This window comes from Rhinoderma darwinii, chromosome 2 (genome assembly GCF_050947455.1).
Source record: "Rhinoderma darwinii isolate aRhiDar2 chromosome 2, aRhiDar2.hap1, whole genome shotgun sequence".
Classification (NCBI taxonomy): Eukaryota; Metazoa; Chordata; class Amphibia; order Anura; family Rhinodermatidae; genus Rhinoderma; species Rhinoderma darwinii.
The window spans coordinates 222,254,717-222,274,397 of NC_134688.1; the positions used below are offsets into that span (position 1 = coordinate 222,254,717).

At 44.5% G+C, this 19,681-nt stretch overlaps 1 protein-coding gene across 1 annotated transcript in view; it reads left to right on the top strand.

The window, feature by feature from the left end:
- LOC142741794 (uncharacterized) overlaps positions 1-19,681 on the top strand; it is a 659,023-nt gene that overhangs the window by 177,164 nt on the left and 462,178 nt on the right. The window contains exons 40-43 of the mRNA XM_075851126.1: positions 957-1,061; positions 2,464-2,607; positions 5,431-5,560; positions 12,361-12,535. Coding sequence (XP_075707241.1) covers positions 957-1,061; positions 2,464-2,607; positions 5,431-5,560; positions 12,361-12,535 — 554 coding nt within the window. The remainder of the gene's footprint in view (positions 1-956; positions 1,062-2,463; positions 2,608-5,430; positions 5,561-12,360; positions 12,536-19,681) is intronic.

Sequence of the window (19,681 nt, forward strand, 5' to 3'; positions counted from 1 at the left end):
CACACAGTGGAAAAGCAGGGGGAAAAATAAGAGCTAAACCAGATAGGAAAATGAGTTGTCTGGGATTAGGGAAAAAGCAGACCCTTTTTTCTTTAATGTTAGATATGCCTTTTTTGTCTGTGGTCCTACAGTGTTCAGGAAGTTCCGGGAAGGCTCTAGTATGCTCAGAATTGACAACGTCCTAGTATTCAGTAAAGTGGTTAACCCAAACAGAATCTTCAACCGTTGATATTAACACATTTGAGTGCAGCAATATGACTGAATATGACTAGCTCTGCACTGTCTCTGCTGCACATATGTAGGAGAATGTCATGAAGTAACGGATGCAAGTAGCCGATGCTAGGAGAATTCTACCTTTTGGAATGCATAATACCTACTGTAAAATTTGGAGGAGAATGGATAATGGTCTGGGGCTGTCTTTCACGGTTTGGGCTGGGCCCCTTATTTCTAGTGAAGGTTAATGTTATTGCTACAGCCAAACAAAGACATTTTGGACAATTGTATGCTTCCAACTTTGTGGGAATATTTTAGATAAGGCTCTTTTCAGTTCCAGCAGGACTGTGCTCCTGGGCACAAAGTGAGGTCCATAAAAACATGGTTTGACAAGTTTGGTGGGGAGAAACTTGAGTGGCCTGCACAGAGCCCTGATCTTAACCCCTCTGAACACCTTTTGGATGAATTAGAATGCCGATTGTGAGCCAGACCTTCTCATCCAACAGTTTCTGACCTCTTCTGGCTGAATAGGCACAAATTTCTTTTGATGGTCAGGGGTCCACATACTTTTGGTCACTTAGTGTAGATAAAAGATACCAAGATCCTGGATTGCCATAGTAGAATGCAATCAGATGGCTGAGACTCATTGGAGATTTTTGTGTCTGTATTGAAGAATAGTGTAGTACAACAGCTAATGCTCTGAGATTATATTGATAATGTGATATTTTTTACTGTAATTGTAGCGTGATGTTATGAATGAAATTAAGTCAGGAACAACACATGTATGGAAACAAAACCTGGCGCTGTCTTATGAACATGATGACAACACTAAGGACATACTTGTGAAGGTGAGCCTTTGCTGAATATTGCACTATTATGCTACAAAACTTTCAAAAACATTGTGTAAATATTTTCATCTTATGCAATGAACATGTACTGCATGTGAAAATGATGACATTATAAGTACAAAATGTTATACCTATCAGGCTTGTTAACATTGAGATTATGTTTCACACTGTACAGTCATAGATTCAATTAAAGTGTGCTTTCAATAAACTTCTGACAGGTCGCAGTGACATATCAGAAGTTTTGATCGTTGGGGGTCCGAGCTTTAGACCCCCTCCGATCGCTAAAACTAAGTGGCAGAAGTGCTCGCGTCGGAAAGCCAATGTAACGGTGTACGGGCCCATAGACTTTCTATTGAATCCGTACACCGTTACATTGGCATTCCGAGAAAAAGTCGATAAGAAACCAAGCCGCTCAGTGCTCACCCGAGCGTTTCTGCCGCTTTGTTTTAGCGATCGTGGGGGTCTCAGTGCTCGGACCCCACCAATCAAAACTTCTGACATGTCACTATGACATGTCAGAAGATTGTTGAAAGTTTAGTTACACTTTAAATAGGGAGACGTATGGGTTCTCTGACAGTGAAAGGCTGCCAGGAAGAGCTGAGAGGGGGTGAAAGGAAAATTTGCCCATGAGTGCTTGTAGCTACTTTTAGACAGCTACTTCTAGTCCCAGAAATTGTAGTCTGGAGCCTGGAGTTACTAAACATCTAGTGTACAATACAAATTAGCCACATTTTTTATTTTTTATGGAGATTTGCATTCAACAAGATGGGCAACTCCAGCTTGGTGTAATAACATGCAAATATTAGATTCTATTTTTCTAGCCAAGATGATTTAAATTGAATTGAAAGGATTAACTAGGTACTAGTAATTCATAATTTAACAGGTAGAAAGTGCTGTGGAAATGTATCTGCAGAAGAATTTAGTTTTGTATCCCCTTATAGATGGGAAAAACCAAAAGAAAGCCATCACAATACACACATATGATTTGTATTATTCTGAAAATACTTGGCCAAAGCCTACTACTTTTGTTCTACACTATATTCGGATTTGGCCGTATGTGTATGTGCTGAGATGTGCAAAGAATAGAACATATTGCAGCACATACACTTTGACCACACATATAGCTTGAACATTGCTTACCTGTGAACATTTTCCAACCATATTTTCCAGTAATGTCAAGTAATGATAATGTTACAATAGAAAACATTATTGTTGAGATCTGAGGTGGTGGAAATCTAAACAGCTTCTCTAAAACTCTCATTTGATTAAGCATTACAATGATGTTTGCATTTTCATAAACTATTGTAATTTAGTGTTTTATTATTGTAATTAGAATTTTAATTATCATTAATTATACAATTATAATGTAATTGTAATTATTATTGCAATTTTTTATACACAGATTGCGGGCTCTCAACTTCACTATGGTTATGAGTACCAAGGGTCAGCTGAGCATATATTTATCACACCACTAACTGAACGTATCTTTCTAAGTGTTGTGGGTGCATTATCTGCTGGAATTGATGCCATGTGTATAGGACCACAGGTAAGATTAACCCCTTAATGACCGGGTCATTTTGCACGTTAATGACCAAGGATTATTTTTTGTTTTTTCATGGTCGCATTCCAAGAGTCGTAACTGTTTTTGTATTCCATCTATATAGCCGTATAAGGGCTTGTTTTTTACGGGACGAGTTGTATTTTGTAATTGCACCATTTTTAGATGCTTATAATATATCGATTAACTTTTATTAACTTTATTTTAGGAGAGAATTGAAAATAAGCAGCTATTCCAGCATTGATTTTCACGTTACAAATTTACGCCGTTTACTATGCAGCGTAAATAACATGTTCACTTTATTCTATGGGTCGGCGCGATTACGGGGATACCAAATATGTAGAGGTTTTATGTTTTTCCTACGTTTGCACAATAAAAAGCCTTTTAGAAATAAATTACTTGTTTTTGCATCGCCGCATTCCAACAGCCGTAACGTTTTTATTTTTCCGTCGATGTGGTCGTATGTGGGCTTGATTTTTGCGTGCCAATGTGTAGTTTTCATTAGTACTATTTTGGGGTACATAGGACTTATAGATTAATTTTTATTTCATTTTTTATGGGGAGAATGGGAGAAAAGAGAGAATTTTGCCGTTGTTTTTTGCGGGTTTTTTGGACGCTGTTCATCCGGCGGTTTAATTAATGTGTTCATTTTATTGTTCAAGTCGTTACGATCGCGGGGATACCATATATGTGTATGTGTGATTTGTTTTGACACTTTTACTAAATAAAACCACTTTTTGGGCAACAAAAGTCGTTTTATTTGATTTTCAATGTAATTATTATTTTTATTTTTTTTCACCAACTTTATTTAACTGATTGACATTTTTTTTTTTAGTCCCACCAGGGGACTTCACTATGCGATGTGCTGATCGCATATATAATGCTTTGGTATACTTAGTATACCAAAGCATTATTGCCTGTCAGTGTAAAACTGACAGGCAACCTGTTAGGTCATGCCTCCGGCATCGCCTAACAGGCAGATGCTGAAGACAGACCTGGGGGTCTTTGTTAGACCCCCCGCTGCCATGGAAACCTGACGGCGACCCCGCGATTTGTTTGCGGGGGCGCCGATGGGGTGACAGAGGGAGCTCCCTCCCTCTGTCAAACACATTAGATGCCGCTGTCACTATTGACAGCAGCATTTAATGGGTTAAACTGCCGGAATCGGAGCGCACTTCGATTCCGGCAGTTGCAGCAGGAGCCAGGCTGTGTATAACAGCCGTGCTTCTGCCGCTGATCGCGTGGGTACAGTCTCAGTACCCGCGCCATCACAGGACGGATATATCCGTCCTCCTGCGCGAACTAGCAGCTGCAGAGGACGGATATATCCGTCCTTCGGCGTTAAGAGGTTAAGTGAAAATATTTTGTCAGTAAAACCGATAATATATATAGACTTTTGAATAAAGTATATACTGCATACATTAGTTCTCCAATAACCTGTAGCTTCTCTTATTTGTATGTCAAAATTGGTGTCAAGTGGTAAACTCCATTAGTCGCAAATGTGTTTGCTCTCAAAATTAACAAACATTTTTTGGGTGCAGTTGGAGGAGATCACCAAATAATACTCATTCCTCATCCCATAACTTTTGTTTGACGGTGTCCTCTGTTAATGGGTCTTGACATTTGAACACAAGTTATAGAAATTATTTAAAGAGGTTGTCCAGTTTCAGCAAAGTAATGTTATTTTTTGTATAATGATAAGTTATTAATATAAAAATGATATTAATTTCTCACTTTTTTCAAGTACTCTGCTTTCTATTTAGTAGGAACATTTATTGTTTACTTCCAATGGATACATTTCTGCCCATGGTTATGTGGTGGACACACAGATCCACGGCTTGTTACATGATCATGTGATGGACACACAGGTGCTGGGATCGTTAGAAAATAATGCTGTGATACACATACTGTAAATAACGAGCCGTGCACCTGTGTATCCATCACATGACCATGGACAGAATTTTATCCACTGAAAGTAAACAATGAATGTTACTACTGATTAACAACAAGCAGAGATCTTGAAAACCGTGAGGATTTCATTTAATTATTATAGTAATTACTTAAAATGATACATAAAACCTACTTTAAGTCTATTTTTGATGTCTCTAATGGTCTGTAGTTATGGGATACATCTCTATTTAAAAGGGTATGCAATCAAACTGCTTATTTCCCCTCACCATATGCATTGTCATCAAGATCAGCACTGGGTACTGATTTTTAACAGTTTGTACTGTGTGTAGATTATTAGTATATTATTTAAGGGCAGGTAAAAAATATATGCCAATTGGACTTTCAATGTTGGATGACAGTTAGGGTATGTTCACACGGCCAAATTTCAGACGTATACGAGGCGTATTATACCTCGTTTTACGTCTGAAAATAGGGCTACAATACGTCGGCAAACATCTGCCCATTCATTTGAATGGGTTTGCCGACGTACTGTGCAGACGACCTGTTATTTACGAGTCGTCGTTTGACAGCTGTCAAACGACGACCCGTAAATTTACTGCCTCGGCAAAGAAGTGCAGGGCACTTCTTTGCCACGTAATTTGAGCCGTTCTTCATTGAAATCAATGAAGCACGGCTCAAGGTTTACTAGCGTCTCAGACGCCTCGTAAATTACGAGGAGGAGCTTTTACGTGTGAAACGAGGCAGCTGTTAACAGTCTGTCTTTTCACACGTAACTGCCTCTCAGCGTGTGAACATACCCTAAGGCTTTCAGTGAGTTTTCACAAGCAAGTATAGATTTGACAACTTGAAAATGTTAAATGTTTTCCTTCTTAAATGTATTTTAAATTTTTTGTTTGTTAGGTCTCTGAGAAAAAGTCTACCATCCAAGAGTTATCTCTTGCACTGGGAAACCCACTGTACAGCTTTCATTGCACAAAGACCCTAGGTCACATCATTTTAAAAGACATCTGCAAAGGCCTCGCCTCCTCAGGTAGCAGTTTTTCTTTTTTATAGGGGTTGTCTTATTAAAAGAGTTGTGTGGCTTTCTATTGCTTTGCAACCTATGTCATCATATCCTATCCAGAGCAGCACTTTGTTTTTTCATCCAAGTAGCACAAACCATTTTGGAACCATGGCAGGCTACTTACCAGATACCAGATTTAACGTTTGTTTTTGTATAGGTAAAAAAGAGAATAAGGTATATAATGTATATACAGTATTCATAACAAAAACTAAAATCAGATATGATCAGAATTCAGTGGCGGACACAGACTGCAAAAGGCCCCTGTGCAGATAATGTGCCAGGGCCCCCCCGCCCCCCCCCCCCCCAATACCGACAAAGTTACCTAAACATATATATGCATATAAAAATAAACCTTACTAATAAAAATTATGAAGGAAGATTTATATTGTACATTTTATTACCAGTTTAGAACACAAGTAACACATTTTTTTCCGGGTTAAATTCTTATCTAAACTAAGTCCCTAAATGTGGGCAAAGAAAATGAAAAACCTATACTCACCTCCTCCGGCGCCTCCGTTCCCCCTCCGCAGCCCCTATCCCTTTCTGTGTTTACAAAGCTGCTGTGGTGACGCGCGGTCGATGGCACATGACCGCTGCAGCCAATCAATGCCCTCAACAGCGATTTGCTGTGGAACTACTGTCCTCAGCAGCACACCAATGAGGAGTTATTGGCAGCAGCGGTCACGTGCCATCGGCAGCGCGTCACCAGTGCAGCCTTGTACACTTGTAACACAGACCGAGACAGGAGGATGGGGGCTGCGGCGGGTGAACGGAGGCGAGGGAGGAGGTGAGTATAGTTTTTTTATTTTCTTTGCCCACATTTAGAGACTTAGGTTAAATTGAATCATTGAATATAACACAAAGCACTCATGCAACTGAGATGCAATAATTTAGATGATCTTATCATGCTTAGCTTACTGCACTGTTACCTATCAAGCAGGACTGAATCTCAAGATATCTACAGAGGGGGCTGTATGGCGTTATCTACAGGGGGGACTGTATGGCGCTATCAACAGAGGGGGCTGTATGGCGTTATCTACAGGGGGGACTGTATGGCGCTATCTACAGGGGGGACTGTATGGCGCTATCTACAGAGGGGTCTGTATGGCGCTATCTACAGGGGGGTCTGTATGGCGCTATCTACAGGGGGGACTGTATGGCGCTATCTACAGGGGGGACTGTATGGCGCTATCTACAGGGGGGACTGTATGGCGCTATCTACAGGGGGGACTGTATGGCGCTATCTACAGGGGGGACTGTATGGCGCTATCTACAGAGGGGGCTGTATGGCGTTATCTACAGGGGGGCTGTATGGCGTTATCTACAGGGGGCTGTATGGTGTTATCTACAGGGGGGACTTTATGGCGTTATCTACAGTGGGGTCTGTATGGCGTTATCTACAGGGGTTCTGTATGGCGTTCCCTACAGGGGGGGTCTGTAGGGAAAGTCATACAGCCCCCCCCTGTAGGGAACGCCATACAGACCCCCCTTTAGGGAACGCCATACAGACCCCCCTGTAGGGAACGCTATACAGCCCCCCTGTAGGGAACGCTATACAGCCCCCCCTGTAGGGAACGCCTTACAGCCCCCCCCTGTAGGGAACGCTATACAGCCCCCCCCCTGTAGGGAACGCCATACACCCCCAATCACTCAAAAAAATGCGACCTACAGTGTGAAAAGACAAAAGACATGTATCCCCTATCCACAGGATAGGGGATACATGTGTGATCGCTGGCATTGATAGGGAGAGCGGGGGACCGAAAGTCCCCCGAAGTTCTCCATCACTCACCTCTGACTTCCGGTGTCTGCGCAGCTCAAGTGTGACCGGCGCTCCATTCATTTCTACGGAGCTGCCGACACAGACCCCGGAAGTCCGAGGTTTGTGATGGAGAACTTCAGGGGACTTTCGGTCCCCCGTTCTCCCTATCAATGCCAGCGATCACACACGTATCCCCTATCCTGTGGATAGGGGATACATGTCTTATGTTTAATGGCAGAGCGGGGAGATACTCCCTGCTCTGCCGTAGTGTTCCGTGGCATCGCGCTGTAGCAGCCATAGCGGCAGCTAGCGGAGATTCCGGCCAAGGTGGGGGCCCGTGCCGGCAGGTGACGCGGGCCCCCTCATGCCGCGGCCCCGTAGCAGCCGCTACGGCTGCTATAGCAGTAGTTACGCCCCTGTGTTAGGGGGAGTTCACACTGAGGTTTTTTTCGCGAAAAACGTCAGAAAGTGCCTCCCATTGAAATCCATGAAATTTTTCCTGCGAGCAGTAAAAACCGCATGCGGGAAAAAGAAGCGCAATGCCCTTTCTTCGGGCGTTTCTGTCTCTGACTTCCCATTGACAACAATGGCAGGCAGAAAATGCGTTTTTTGCTGCGTTTCCCTGCCCACGGCCCGATGGCCGAAAAACGCCACAAAAAAACGCAATGAAAAACGCGGGAAGTGTTCTACCGGCAGGTCAAAATATGCCTCAAAATTCCGGAAGGAATTATGAGGCAGATTTTTCTACATAAAAACTTCTCCCTTCTGACATGAACTTTTTAACTTCATCTACCTGTCCTCTGCAGTCTGCACGTCCTCCACTCGTCCTGTGTCTGTCCTCCGCTCATCCTATGAGTTCTCCGGCAGTCCTGACTGTACTGTCCAGCCGCCCGAAGTCTTACGTCGCACCGCCCCCTGTCCTCTCCCCTGCCTGAGCGCTCCTCCTACCACCAGCATCGCCGTCCTGTCCTATTCATCTGTGCCAGATTGGCAATGCAGTGTAGCGGCTATCACCGGGCCCGGGCACCCGCCCCCTCCCTCCCGATTGGTAGTGCAGTGTGGCGGCTATCACCGGGCCCCCGCCCCCTCCCTCCCCTCATGCCTAGTGTTGTGATGCTACTAGGCATGAGGGGGCCCGTGCCGCCAGGCCTGGTACATAAAATGTAATGTGCCTGTCAGGGCGACACGGGCCCCCCCATGCCGCGGGCCCCGTAGCAGCTGCTACGGCTGCTACTGTGGTAGTTACGCCACTGAACGGGCCCCCTTCCCACGCGGGGCCCTTGTGCAGCTGCACCGGCTGCACATGCGGTATGTCCGCCCCTGTCAGAATTTGCTTACTATTTTACCAAGAAAAGCAAAAATAAATGGCTTGAATAACCTAATTGTCTGTAGCAGTAAATCATTTGTAACAATGCTGCCGTTGTTAATATGAAAGATTACATTATTCTATGTAGGACTAGCTAGGGCCGTGTCCATGGGCTAATTTGTAAAGTCTCCTGCTACAGTGATTTAATGTTAAAGGGAATCCTTTCCATTATAGTAATACAATTTCAATTAGCTGTTACAGATCTACAAATAAGTCTTGTGGACATGTTGGCAGCTGTGGGGCGACAGTGCAGATTTTCATAATAAAATAACATTTTAGATTGAACACGGGGGCAGCGTCATGCTAATTGTGTATAGTGCATATCTGATTATCATGGAAGCACACAAGGAAAGCAGATGGTAATTTAAAAATGGCTTTGATGGTCACTAGGATTAATTGAGCAGAGGTTGTGATGCCTAATTGCATTTACACCAGAAAACATTGTAAGTTGATATTTTTTCAAATCATTCAGAATCTAGCAATTAAATTCTAATTGCATTTTAGTATACAGTATGTTATACTGTTTACTAAAAAGTAAAGCAAATGTATTTTAATAGTATTGACATATATATTTTAGATTTTGAGGAGGCATGTTAATTTAAAAAAATAAAAATAAAACATTATTAATTATTGCAACCTGACCTAACCAATTTACAGCCGCTGCTGATATCTTTTTTTATTATGTTTTTTTTTTATTTACCATAGAAAACTTTTATAAAACAGAGCTAATAATTTGTACAATACCTATCATGATAATGTAAAATGATAAAATATCAAATGGTATACATTGTTTACAATTATGTTGATGACTTATGTCCCAATTCAGTTTTGCAGTCATAATTGATGCAATTGTATCCAATGAGCTTTATATACAAGAGGTTCTCAGTAGAAGCCTAACTTTTTTTAATTATGCTTGAACCTTTTTAGTTTTTGGTCAAAGCAGCATTTAATCCCTGGTGGTTAGGTGGTAAGGGCAATTTGTGATCCCTGGTGGTTCGGTGGTTATGGCAGTCTGTGATCCTTTTTAGTTTAGTGGTCAAAGCAGCCTCTGATCCCTGGTGGTTAGGTGGTAAGGGCAGTCTGTGATCTCTGGTGGTTAGGTGGAAAGAGCAGTCGGTGATCCCTGGTGGTTAGGTGGTAAGAGCAGTCTGTTATCCCTGGTGGTTAACTGGTAAGAACAGTCTGTGATCCCTGGTGGTTAGGTAGTAAGGGCAGTCTGATATCCCTGGTGGTTAGCTGGTAAGAGCAGTCTATGATCTCCGGTGGTTAGGTGGTAATAGCAGTCTATGATCCCTAGTGGTTATGTAGTTTGAGCATTCTGTGATTCTTGGTGGTTAGGTGGTAAGGGCAGTCTGTGATCCCTGGTGGTTAGGTAGTAAGAACAGTCTGTGATCCCCGGTGGTTAGGAGAGAAGGGCAGTTTGTTATCTCTGGTGGTTAGGTGGTAAGAGCAGTCTGTGATCCCTGGTGGTTAGGTGGTAAGAGCGATCTGTGATGCCTAATGGTTAAAGCAGACTGTGATCCCTAGTGGTTAGGTGGTCAGAACAGACTGTAATCCCTGGTGGTTAGGGGGTAAAAGCAATCTGTGATCCCTGGTGGTTCGGTGGTAAGGGCAGTCTGTGATCCTTTCTGGTTTAGTGATCAAAGCAGCCTCTGATCCCTGGTGGTTAGGTGGTGAGGGAAGTCTGTGATCTCTGGTGGTTAGGTGGAAAGAGCAGTCTCTAATCCCTGGTGGTTAGGTGGTAAGAGCAGTCAGTGATCCTTGGTGGTTAGGTGGTAAGAGAAGTCTTTGATCCCTGGTGGTTAGGTGGTAGGAGCAGTCTGTGATCCCTGGTGATTAGGTAGTAAGAGCAGTCTGTTATCCCTGGTGGTGAGCTGGTAAGAGCAGTCTGTAATCCCTGGTGGTTAGGTAGTTGGAGCTTTCTGTGATTCCTGGTGGTTAGGTGGTAAGGGCAGTCTGTGATCCCTAGTGGTTAGGTGGTAAGAGCAATCTGGGATCCCTGGTGGTTAGGTAGTTTGAGCATTCTGTGATTCGTGGCGGTTAGGTGGTAAGGGCAGTCTGTGATCCCTGGTGGTTAGAGCAATCTGTGATCCATAATGGTTAGGTGGTTAGAGCAGACTGTGATCCCTAGTGGTTAGGTGGTCGGAACAGACTGTAATCCGTGGGGGTTAGGGGGTAAAATCAATCTGTAATCCCTGGTGGTTAGGGGGTAAGAGCAGTCTGTAATCCCTGGTGCTGCGGTGGTAAGGGCAGTCTGTGATCCTTTTTAGTTTAGTGATTAATGCAGTCTTTGATCCCTGGTGATTGGGTGGTAAGGGCAGTTTGTGATCGCTGGTGGTTAGGTGGTAAGAGTAGTCTGTGATTCCTGGTGGTTAGGTGGTTTGAGCAGTCTGTGATCCTTAGTGATTAGGTAGTAAGAGCAGTCTGTTATTCCTGGTGGTTAGGTGGTAAGAGCAGTCTGTGATCCCTGGTGGTTAGGTAGTTCGAGCATTCTGTGATTTCTGGTGGTTAGGTGGTAAGGGCAGTCTGCGATCCCTGGTGGTTAGGTAGTAAGAACAGTCTGTGATCCCTGAGAGTTAGGGGGTAAGAGCAATCTGTAATCCCCAGTGGTCAGGGGGTAAAAGCAGTCTGTGATCCCTGGTGGTTAGGGGGTAAGAACAGTCTGTGATCCCTGGTGACTAGGGGGTAAAAGCAATCTGGGTTTCCTGGTGGTTAGGTGGTAATTTCAGTCTGTGATCCATGTTGACCCAGTGGAAATAGCAGTCTGTGATCTCTGGTGTTTTATTGATATGTTTCAGTGTCTGGTTCCTTCCCTGCATCAATGTATTTGACTAATGACATAATACAGTCCAGGACATCTGATTAGCTGAACAATGACTGTTATTTAGAACCGAAAGATATTAAGTGAATGACAAAAAAAAAGTGAAGGTTAAAGTGTAGTTAAACATTTGACAAACTTCTGACATGTCATAGTGACGTCAGAAGTTTTGATCGGTGGGGATCCGAGCACTGAGACCCCCACCAATCGCTAGAGCGAAGCAGGTGAAGCACTCGTCTGAGACCCCCACCAATCCAAACTTCTGACATGTCACTATGACATGTCAGAAGTTTGTCAAACGTTTAGCTACACTTTAATTATGACACTTGAACTAGCATAAGTCTAAAAAAAAATAGGATTTAATTCTAATCTAAAAACTGAATTAACATTAGTCTAAAATTTAATGTTTAGTTGACAGTACCACTAAAACAAAGAAACTAAAAAATATTGTACAAAGTACAAAAAATAAAAGCTTGTCCCAGGTGGGGTCTTTACACAGCATATGTACACACGAACAGGCTAACGTGCCCAGCTACATGTTCCTTTCTTTACTCTTTACATTTGATATGATATTGGAATAAAGACTTATGGAATTGGTGAGTTCCTCTAGTATTTATCCTCACTGCATCTGGCATTATTAATACTATATGTTAATTTGCTGAGCACTATTTTCTAGACATAAGCTAACCAAGCCAACCACTGATAAGATCAGATACATGTCACACATAAATTAAGTAAATTTCAAAGACAGTTTAGGGAAGTAAAAATTATGCCATTTTCAAGATTTGTATTATTTAATTATTTCTGTCTTTGTTTAATTTCAGGAGCCTGGGTTTGCTTGACCGGAATTGAACAACTATCTCAAGCCAGCATGATGTTGTTAGCACAGTTTCTTACACAGATTCAGTCAGCAAAACATTTTGGGAAAGAAGAAGTCACTTTACAGATGGAAGAAGTCCCTTTAAACCCAGCAGGTGCATGCATTGCAATCATAAAAAGGTATTAAACCCTGAATATGTACAGTAATTGGGCTATTTTTTTGCATTTGCCTTACTTTGCTCACAAAAGTATTTACTCTGCCTAGTACTACTAAACACTGCTACCAAATTAACTAAAAGCTACTGATTGACCAAAGCTTACAAATGTAGCAAATTAATCAAATAAATAAACACGTATTGTCCATAAATCTAAACTACAAGTATACAATGTCAATATACCATAGGTAGCTAAATCAGGTATATATATCGTATTTTTCAGACTATAAGACGCACTTTTTAGCAAGAATAAATCTTGCTAAAAAGTCCATGCGCCTTAATCGACAGCCATGGGGTCCGGCTGCGCCAGACTCACCCCTGACCAGTGGCGTAACTACCGCTATAGCAGCCGTAGCGGCTGCTATGGGGCCCACAGCATGAGGGGGCCTGTGCCACCCGCCGTCACGGGGCCCCCCCATGGCCGGAGGCTCCGCTAGCAGCCACTACGGCTGCTATAGCGCAACGCCACTGAAGGGGTTGTTCCTACAAAAGACATGCATCCCCTATCCACAGGATAGGGGATACATGTGGGATCGCTGGGACGCCCAGCGATAAGGAGAACAGGGGACCGAAAGTCCCCCGAATTTCTCCATGACGAACCTCGGACTTCCGGGGTCTATCGGCAGCTCCATAGAAATGACTTTTGCACCGGTCGCGCTTGTGCACATGCTTGACCAGCGCTCCTTTCATTTTTATTCAACTTCGCAGACCCCGGAAGTCCGAGGTTTGTCATGGAGAACATTGGGGGAAATTCGGTCCCCCGTTCTCCTTATCGCTGCCAGCGATCACATATGTATCCCCTATCCTGTGGATAGGGGATACATCTCTTTTGTAGGACAAACTATAGGCCGTTTTTTTTGGGGGGGAGGCTGTATGGCGTTATCTACAGGGGGGTCTGTATGGTGTAATCTACAGGGGGGGTCTGTATGGCGTTATCTACAGGGGGGTCTGTATGGCTTTATCTACAGGGGGGTCTGTATGGCATTATCTAGAAGGGGTCTGTATGGCGTTATCTACAGGGGGTGTCTGTATGGCGTTATCTACAGGGGGTCTGTATGGCGTTATCTACAGGAGGCCTGTATGGTGTAATCTACAGGGGGGCTGTATGGTGTAATCTACAGGGGGGGCTGTATGGCGTCATCTACAGGAGGGGGATTTGGGGCTGTATGGCATTATCTACAGGGGGGCTGTATGGCGTTATCTACAGGGGGGGCTGTATGGCGTCATCTACAGGGGGGATTTGGGGCTGTATGGCGTTATCTACAGGGGGCTATAAGCCGTTATCTACAGTAGGGCTGTAGGGCGTTATCTACAGGGGGGCTGTAAGGCGTTATCTACAGGAGGCTGTAAGGCGTTATATACAGGTGGGGTTGTGTGATACCCAGGGGAGGGGGGACCCCAGTCAAAAGTTTGCTATGGGGCTCAGTCTTTCCTAGTTACGCCCCTACCCCTGACTGCTTCCTTAACCCCTTCCCGACCCATGAAGTGCCGGCACGTCATGGAGCAGGGGGTGGGGTGATTTTTGCAGCAGGCTTACGCGCGCCACTCGATACACTACAGGTGTCAGCTGTGTTTTACAGCTGACACACTGCTCAAATGGCCAGGAACAGCAATCGTGCTGTTCCTGGTCGATTAACGAGTTAAAGGGGTTTTCCCATAAGGGACATTTATGACATATCCACAGGATATGTCATAAATGTCAGATAGATGCGCGTCCCATCTATAGAATGGGGGCCTCAAAAACCCCGTTATAGCTTTTTGTGTGCACGCTGCCTCCCTGCCACTTACTGATTACATGGTCTGGAGTTACGGAAACAGCGTTCGGGACACTTTACTGTTGCCAGCCAGTGGTCCATTGCCGCTGATTTTGGCAATTAACTCCTTAAATGCAGTGATCGATTGTGATCGCCGCATTTAAGTTCTTTGTTGCAGATCGGCACCCCCCACGATGCGATCACGGGGTGTGCCGATGGTTGGCATGACAACCGGAGGTCTGCCATGTATAGAAGCATATCAGTTTCCAAGTAGATTATATGGTACTTTAAATGGTGTCAATAGAAACTACAACTCCTCCCACAAAAGAATAAGCCCTCACACCACTTTATTGATGGAAAAATAAAAAAGTTATGGCTCTTGGAAGGCGGGGGTGTGAAAAACGAAAATGAAAAAGCAAAAAATGGATCAGTCCTGAAAGGGTTAATGAATTTCTAATGAAAAATCATCAGTGGGGTCATAATGCTCATTACATCCCTTAGGCCTTATTCACACGACAGGGTCCAAGTGTCGGCCGATAAAAAGGTCAATTTTGGGCCGTTTTTCCCGGCCGTTTTGCATCCGTTCCGATTCTGTCCCGGGCCGTGTTATCATTTTTAACGGCTAAATTTGACCTGTTTTGACCCCCTTGTAGGTAGTGCCACACAGACCCCCTTGTAGGTAGTGCCACACAACCCCCTGTAGGTAATGCCACACAGACCCCTTGTAGGTAGTGCCACACAGACCCCCTCATAGGTAGTGCCACACAGTCACCTGTAGGTAAGGCCACACAGCCCCCCTGTAAGCAATGCCACACAGCCCCCCTGTAGGTAATGCCACACATCCCTCCAGTAAGCAATGCCACACAGCCCCCCTGTAGGCAATGCCACACAGCCCCCATGTAGGTAATGCCACACAACCCCCTGTAAGCAATGCCACACAGCCCCCCTGTAGGTAATGCCACACAGCCCCCCTGTAGGTAATTCCACACAGCCCCCTGTAGGTAGTGCACAGACCCTTTGTACATAGTCACCCCCACCATAGATGGCACTCCCCCTACTTTGCTATATTGGATGGCTCGGGGAGAAGTCCATCACTTCACTGTCGATATATGGACAGTGAAGTGAGAGACTTCTCCTGGATCGCAATCCCCGGCCACATTGCCGGGGATTCCGCTTCAGAAGTCCCTGACGTCACTGTGTCCATATATGGACAGTGAAGGCAGGGACTTCTCCTGGAGCGGTATCCCCAGCCACATCGCCGGGGATTCTGCTTCAGAAGTCCCTGACGTCACTGTATCCATATATGGACACAGTGACGTCAGGGACTTCTGCTGGAGCGGAATCCCCAATCCCCGGCCACAGCGTTGCCGAAGCTGTGGCCGGGGATTGGGGGTTCCGTTCCTACAGGGAGCAAAAAAATACCCTCCTCCTCACATGCACTTCACACTGTGAGGAGGAGAAGAAGAGAGAGCAAGCAACGGAAGACATGGCCATCACTTGGAACACATTCAATTAATGGGCGTGTATTACCCGGCCCCATAGATTTGTATGGGGGCCGGGAGAACAGTCGAAAATAGGGCATGTCCCATTTTTTGATGGTCGGATTTCCCAGGCTGTCAAAAAATTGGTTGTGTGAATAGCCCTTTTTGGGGCCTATTGTTCTGACTGCAGCTGTGTGACGAGCGTTTTTTTAACGGCCGTCACACGGCCGGGAAACCCAGTCGTGTGCATAAGGGCTAAAAATGCATAAAGGGGTGTATTTTCCAAAATAGGGGTCGCTACTTGAGGGTTTGTTTTACTATTTGACCTCAGAACCCTGCAATTGTGGGCCAATGCTGTGAAAATCACAAAAATAGGCCTCAAATGTGCATGTTGCTCTTCACTTCCGAGCCCAGTCATATGTCCAGGCAAATGATAACTGCCTTGAGGGGTGTAGTTTCCAAAATGGGGTCACTTCTTGGGGGCTTTCACTGTAATCTGGTACCTCAGGGGTTTGGCAAATGCGAAATGGTGCCCAAAAACCAATCCAGAAAATCTGCATGCCAAATAGTACTCTTGCTTTTCAGAGCCCTGCCATGTGTCCAAACAGCAGTTTATGACCACAAGTGGGGTATTGTCGTACTCAGGAGACATTTCTTTACAATTGTTGTGGTGCTTTAACTCCTTTATCCCTTGTAAAAATGAAAAAATGCAACATTTTAGTTGAAAAAACGTTGATATTCATTTTCAAAACCTAATTCTAATAAATTTTTCAAAAGACCTGTGGGGTCTAAATGCTCACTATGCTGCTAGATTCCTTAAGGGGTGCAGTTTCCCAAATAAAGTTACTTTTGTGGGGGTTTCTACTGCTTTGGTCCCTCAGGGGCTTTGCAAATGCGACATGTCACCCGAAAACCATTCCAGCTAAATTTGAGCTTTAAAAGCCTAATAGCGTTCCTTCGCTTCTAAGCCCTGATGTGGGTCCAAAAAGCAGTTTATTACCATATATGAGGTATTGCTGTAATCAGGAGAAATTGTTTTACAAATTTTGGGGTGCTTTTTCTCCTTTATTCCTTGTAAAAATTAAAACTTTCTATGCTTTTTCAGAATTTTTTATTTTAACTGCCTTAATGCCACTAAATTCAACAAAAAACCTGTGGGATCAAAATCCTAACTACCCTTAGAACATTCCTTGACAGGTGTAGTTTTCATAATGGGGTCACTTTTGGAGAGTTTCCGCTGTTTTGGTCCCCTCAGGGCATTGCAAACATGACATAGCACCGAAAACCATTCGAGCAAAATCTGAGCTCCAAAATCCAAATGGTGCTCCTTCCCTTCTGAGCCCTGACGTGGGTACAAGCAGCAGTTTATTACCACATATGGAATATTGCCGTAGTCGGGAGATATTGCTTTACAAATGTTGGGGTGCTTTTTCTCCTTTATTCCTTGTAAAAGTTTTACATTTCTATGTTTTTCAGAAAAAAGGTAGATTTTCATTTTCACAGACCAATTCCAATAAATTTAGCAAAAACACTGTGAGGTTAAAATGCTAGCTATACCCCTAGATAAATTCCTTGAGGGGTGTCGTTTCCAAAATTGTGTCATTTTTGGGGGGTTTCCACGGTTTTGGCACAAGACCTCTTCAAACTAGACATGGTGCCTAAAATATATTCTAAAGAAAAGGAGGCCCCAAAATCCAATAGGTGCTCCTTTGCTTCTGAGCCCTGTGTTTCAATCCATTAGCACACTAGGGCCACATGTGGTATATTTCTAAAAACGGCATAATCTGGGCAATAAATATTGAGTTACATGTCTCTGGTAAAATCCTCTGTGGTACAAAAAAAAAATGTATTACGACTTCCGGTTACGGCTCTGGGATGTAAGGACGGAGGCAGATCAGCTCCCTGTTCCCTGATCTTTCGGCCCCCCGCAGGCACCTACCCGCAATTGTAATCTGTCCCAGCGGATATCTGAAGGACGAGAGACTGGGGTGAGCCTGTGTATGGAACGCTATCTCCTCAGAAGCGGCAGCCGTACAACCACCCGCCTGGCCATGATATACAAGACGCTGCTATAACCAAGATGGTGGTTCCACGCCAAACCTCTCCTTATCAAAGTAGGTCTCAGAGCCCAGAAACTATAGAGTACACTGAACCTCCATGGGAGGACACTGAGTCACCACTGGACTATAGAAAGTTGGCAATTGAAGTGGCAACACGCCTAGCCCCTGATATAAGAGACACATTAAATACCACGGTGTCTACCTCCCTACAACAGATCCAAAATGAGGTGACATCTCATGGTACTCGTCTTGGGGAGCTGGAACAAAGAGTTAAGCTCCTGGAAGATAAATCAGCAGGAGCTCATACATGCATTAGAGACCTGCTGAGAGAGAACAACAAACTAAAAGACCGCATGGAGGATCTTGAAAATTGTTCCTGGAGGATTTGCCAGAACATATAAAACTGCAACATTTACAAAAGCTATGTGAAACTGAACACCCTGAGGTACTGGTACTTGCGGGATTCTGAAGGGTGAAAAGGGCGCATGTTGTAGGTCCTCCAGTAATGCTGGATTCCAACAAGGACCCTAAACAAGCTAGACCACAAGTGATCATGCAAGGAAGAAATCCTACTTGCCTTCAGAACCCGCAACACCTCTTTGGACATTAGGGGCACCAAAGTAATCTTATTTGTGGATTACTCGGTGGAGGTCACTTGTGGACGTAGATCCTTTGGAGGAGTACGCACCACTCTCTTCAAACGTAAAACTAAATTCCAACTCCAGTACCTTGCCAATTTGAAGATCACGCTGCCAGACGGATCAAAGTGTTTCTTCACCGGAAGACACAGCGATTTTCATAGACAGGGGTCCCAGCATGGGGAGCCTTAGAAGACCGAATGCGGCAAGTCCAAGGAATGATGATGACGTGGGTGACCCTCATCACAAATCCTTAGAGTCTCCACCCCACAGCAGATCCTGGTCTGATGTAGCTCGCCCGACATCAACAAAGCAACATCTTGGTCACCAAAGGCTGAGCGACGTCACCGCAATGACAACCCGGCTATGACAACCCCAGACTGACAAGTATATAATATCTTGAGACAAAAGACGATTTGATATGACTCTATTTTTTCAGTAGTGTGAGACTAGACATGAAGATGAGGTTCTTTCTAACATTTTGATTAAATTGTATATAAGCCCACTTGCCACTTCACGGCGACCTCTTTAAAGTGGGTCCCTACTCTAATCGGTTGCAGCGCCTTTTTCGTTTTACTTGGCAGCTGCACTCCACATATTTGGCCCAGGTAATTTTAATTAAAGCATGAGCTTCTTCAATCTGTTCACATGTTGCGGTACTGTGTGGTCGCTTCTGTTTCTGTAGAGTTGGACTTGTGGGGGGACGTGGCCCAGAGCCAAGGAGGCTTGGTGTGGCCTGACAGCATGGGTGCTTTTGGGCCCCTGGGTTGCTCCCTCTGCATGAGCAATGCTGCAGTGGCAGTGGCCGCCATGTGGTGCTGCAACCAAATAGAGTAAGGACCCACTTTAAAGAGGTGGCCATGAAGTGGCAAGTGGGCTTATATACAAATTGATCAAAATCAGTGCCGGAACTAAGAAACACTGGGCCCCATAGCAAACTTTTGACCCACACAGCCTGGCCTTGTAGATAGTGCCCCCCTGTAAATAGTGCCACACAGCCCCCTCCTCTAGACAGTGCTATACAGCCCCCTGTAAACAGTGCTATACAGCCCCCCTGTAGACAGTGCTATACAGCACCCCTGTAGACAGTGCTATACAGCACCCCTGTTGACAATGCTATACAGCCCCCCACTGTGGACCGTGCTATACAGCCCCCGCTGTAGACAGTGCTATAAAGT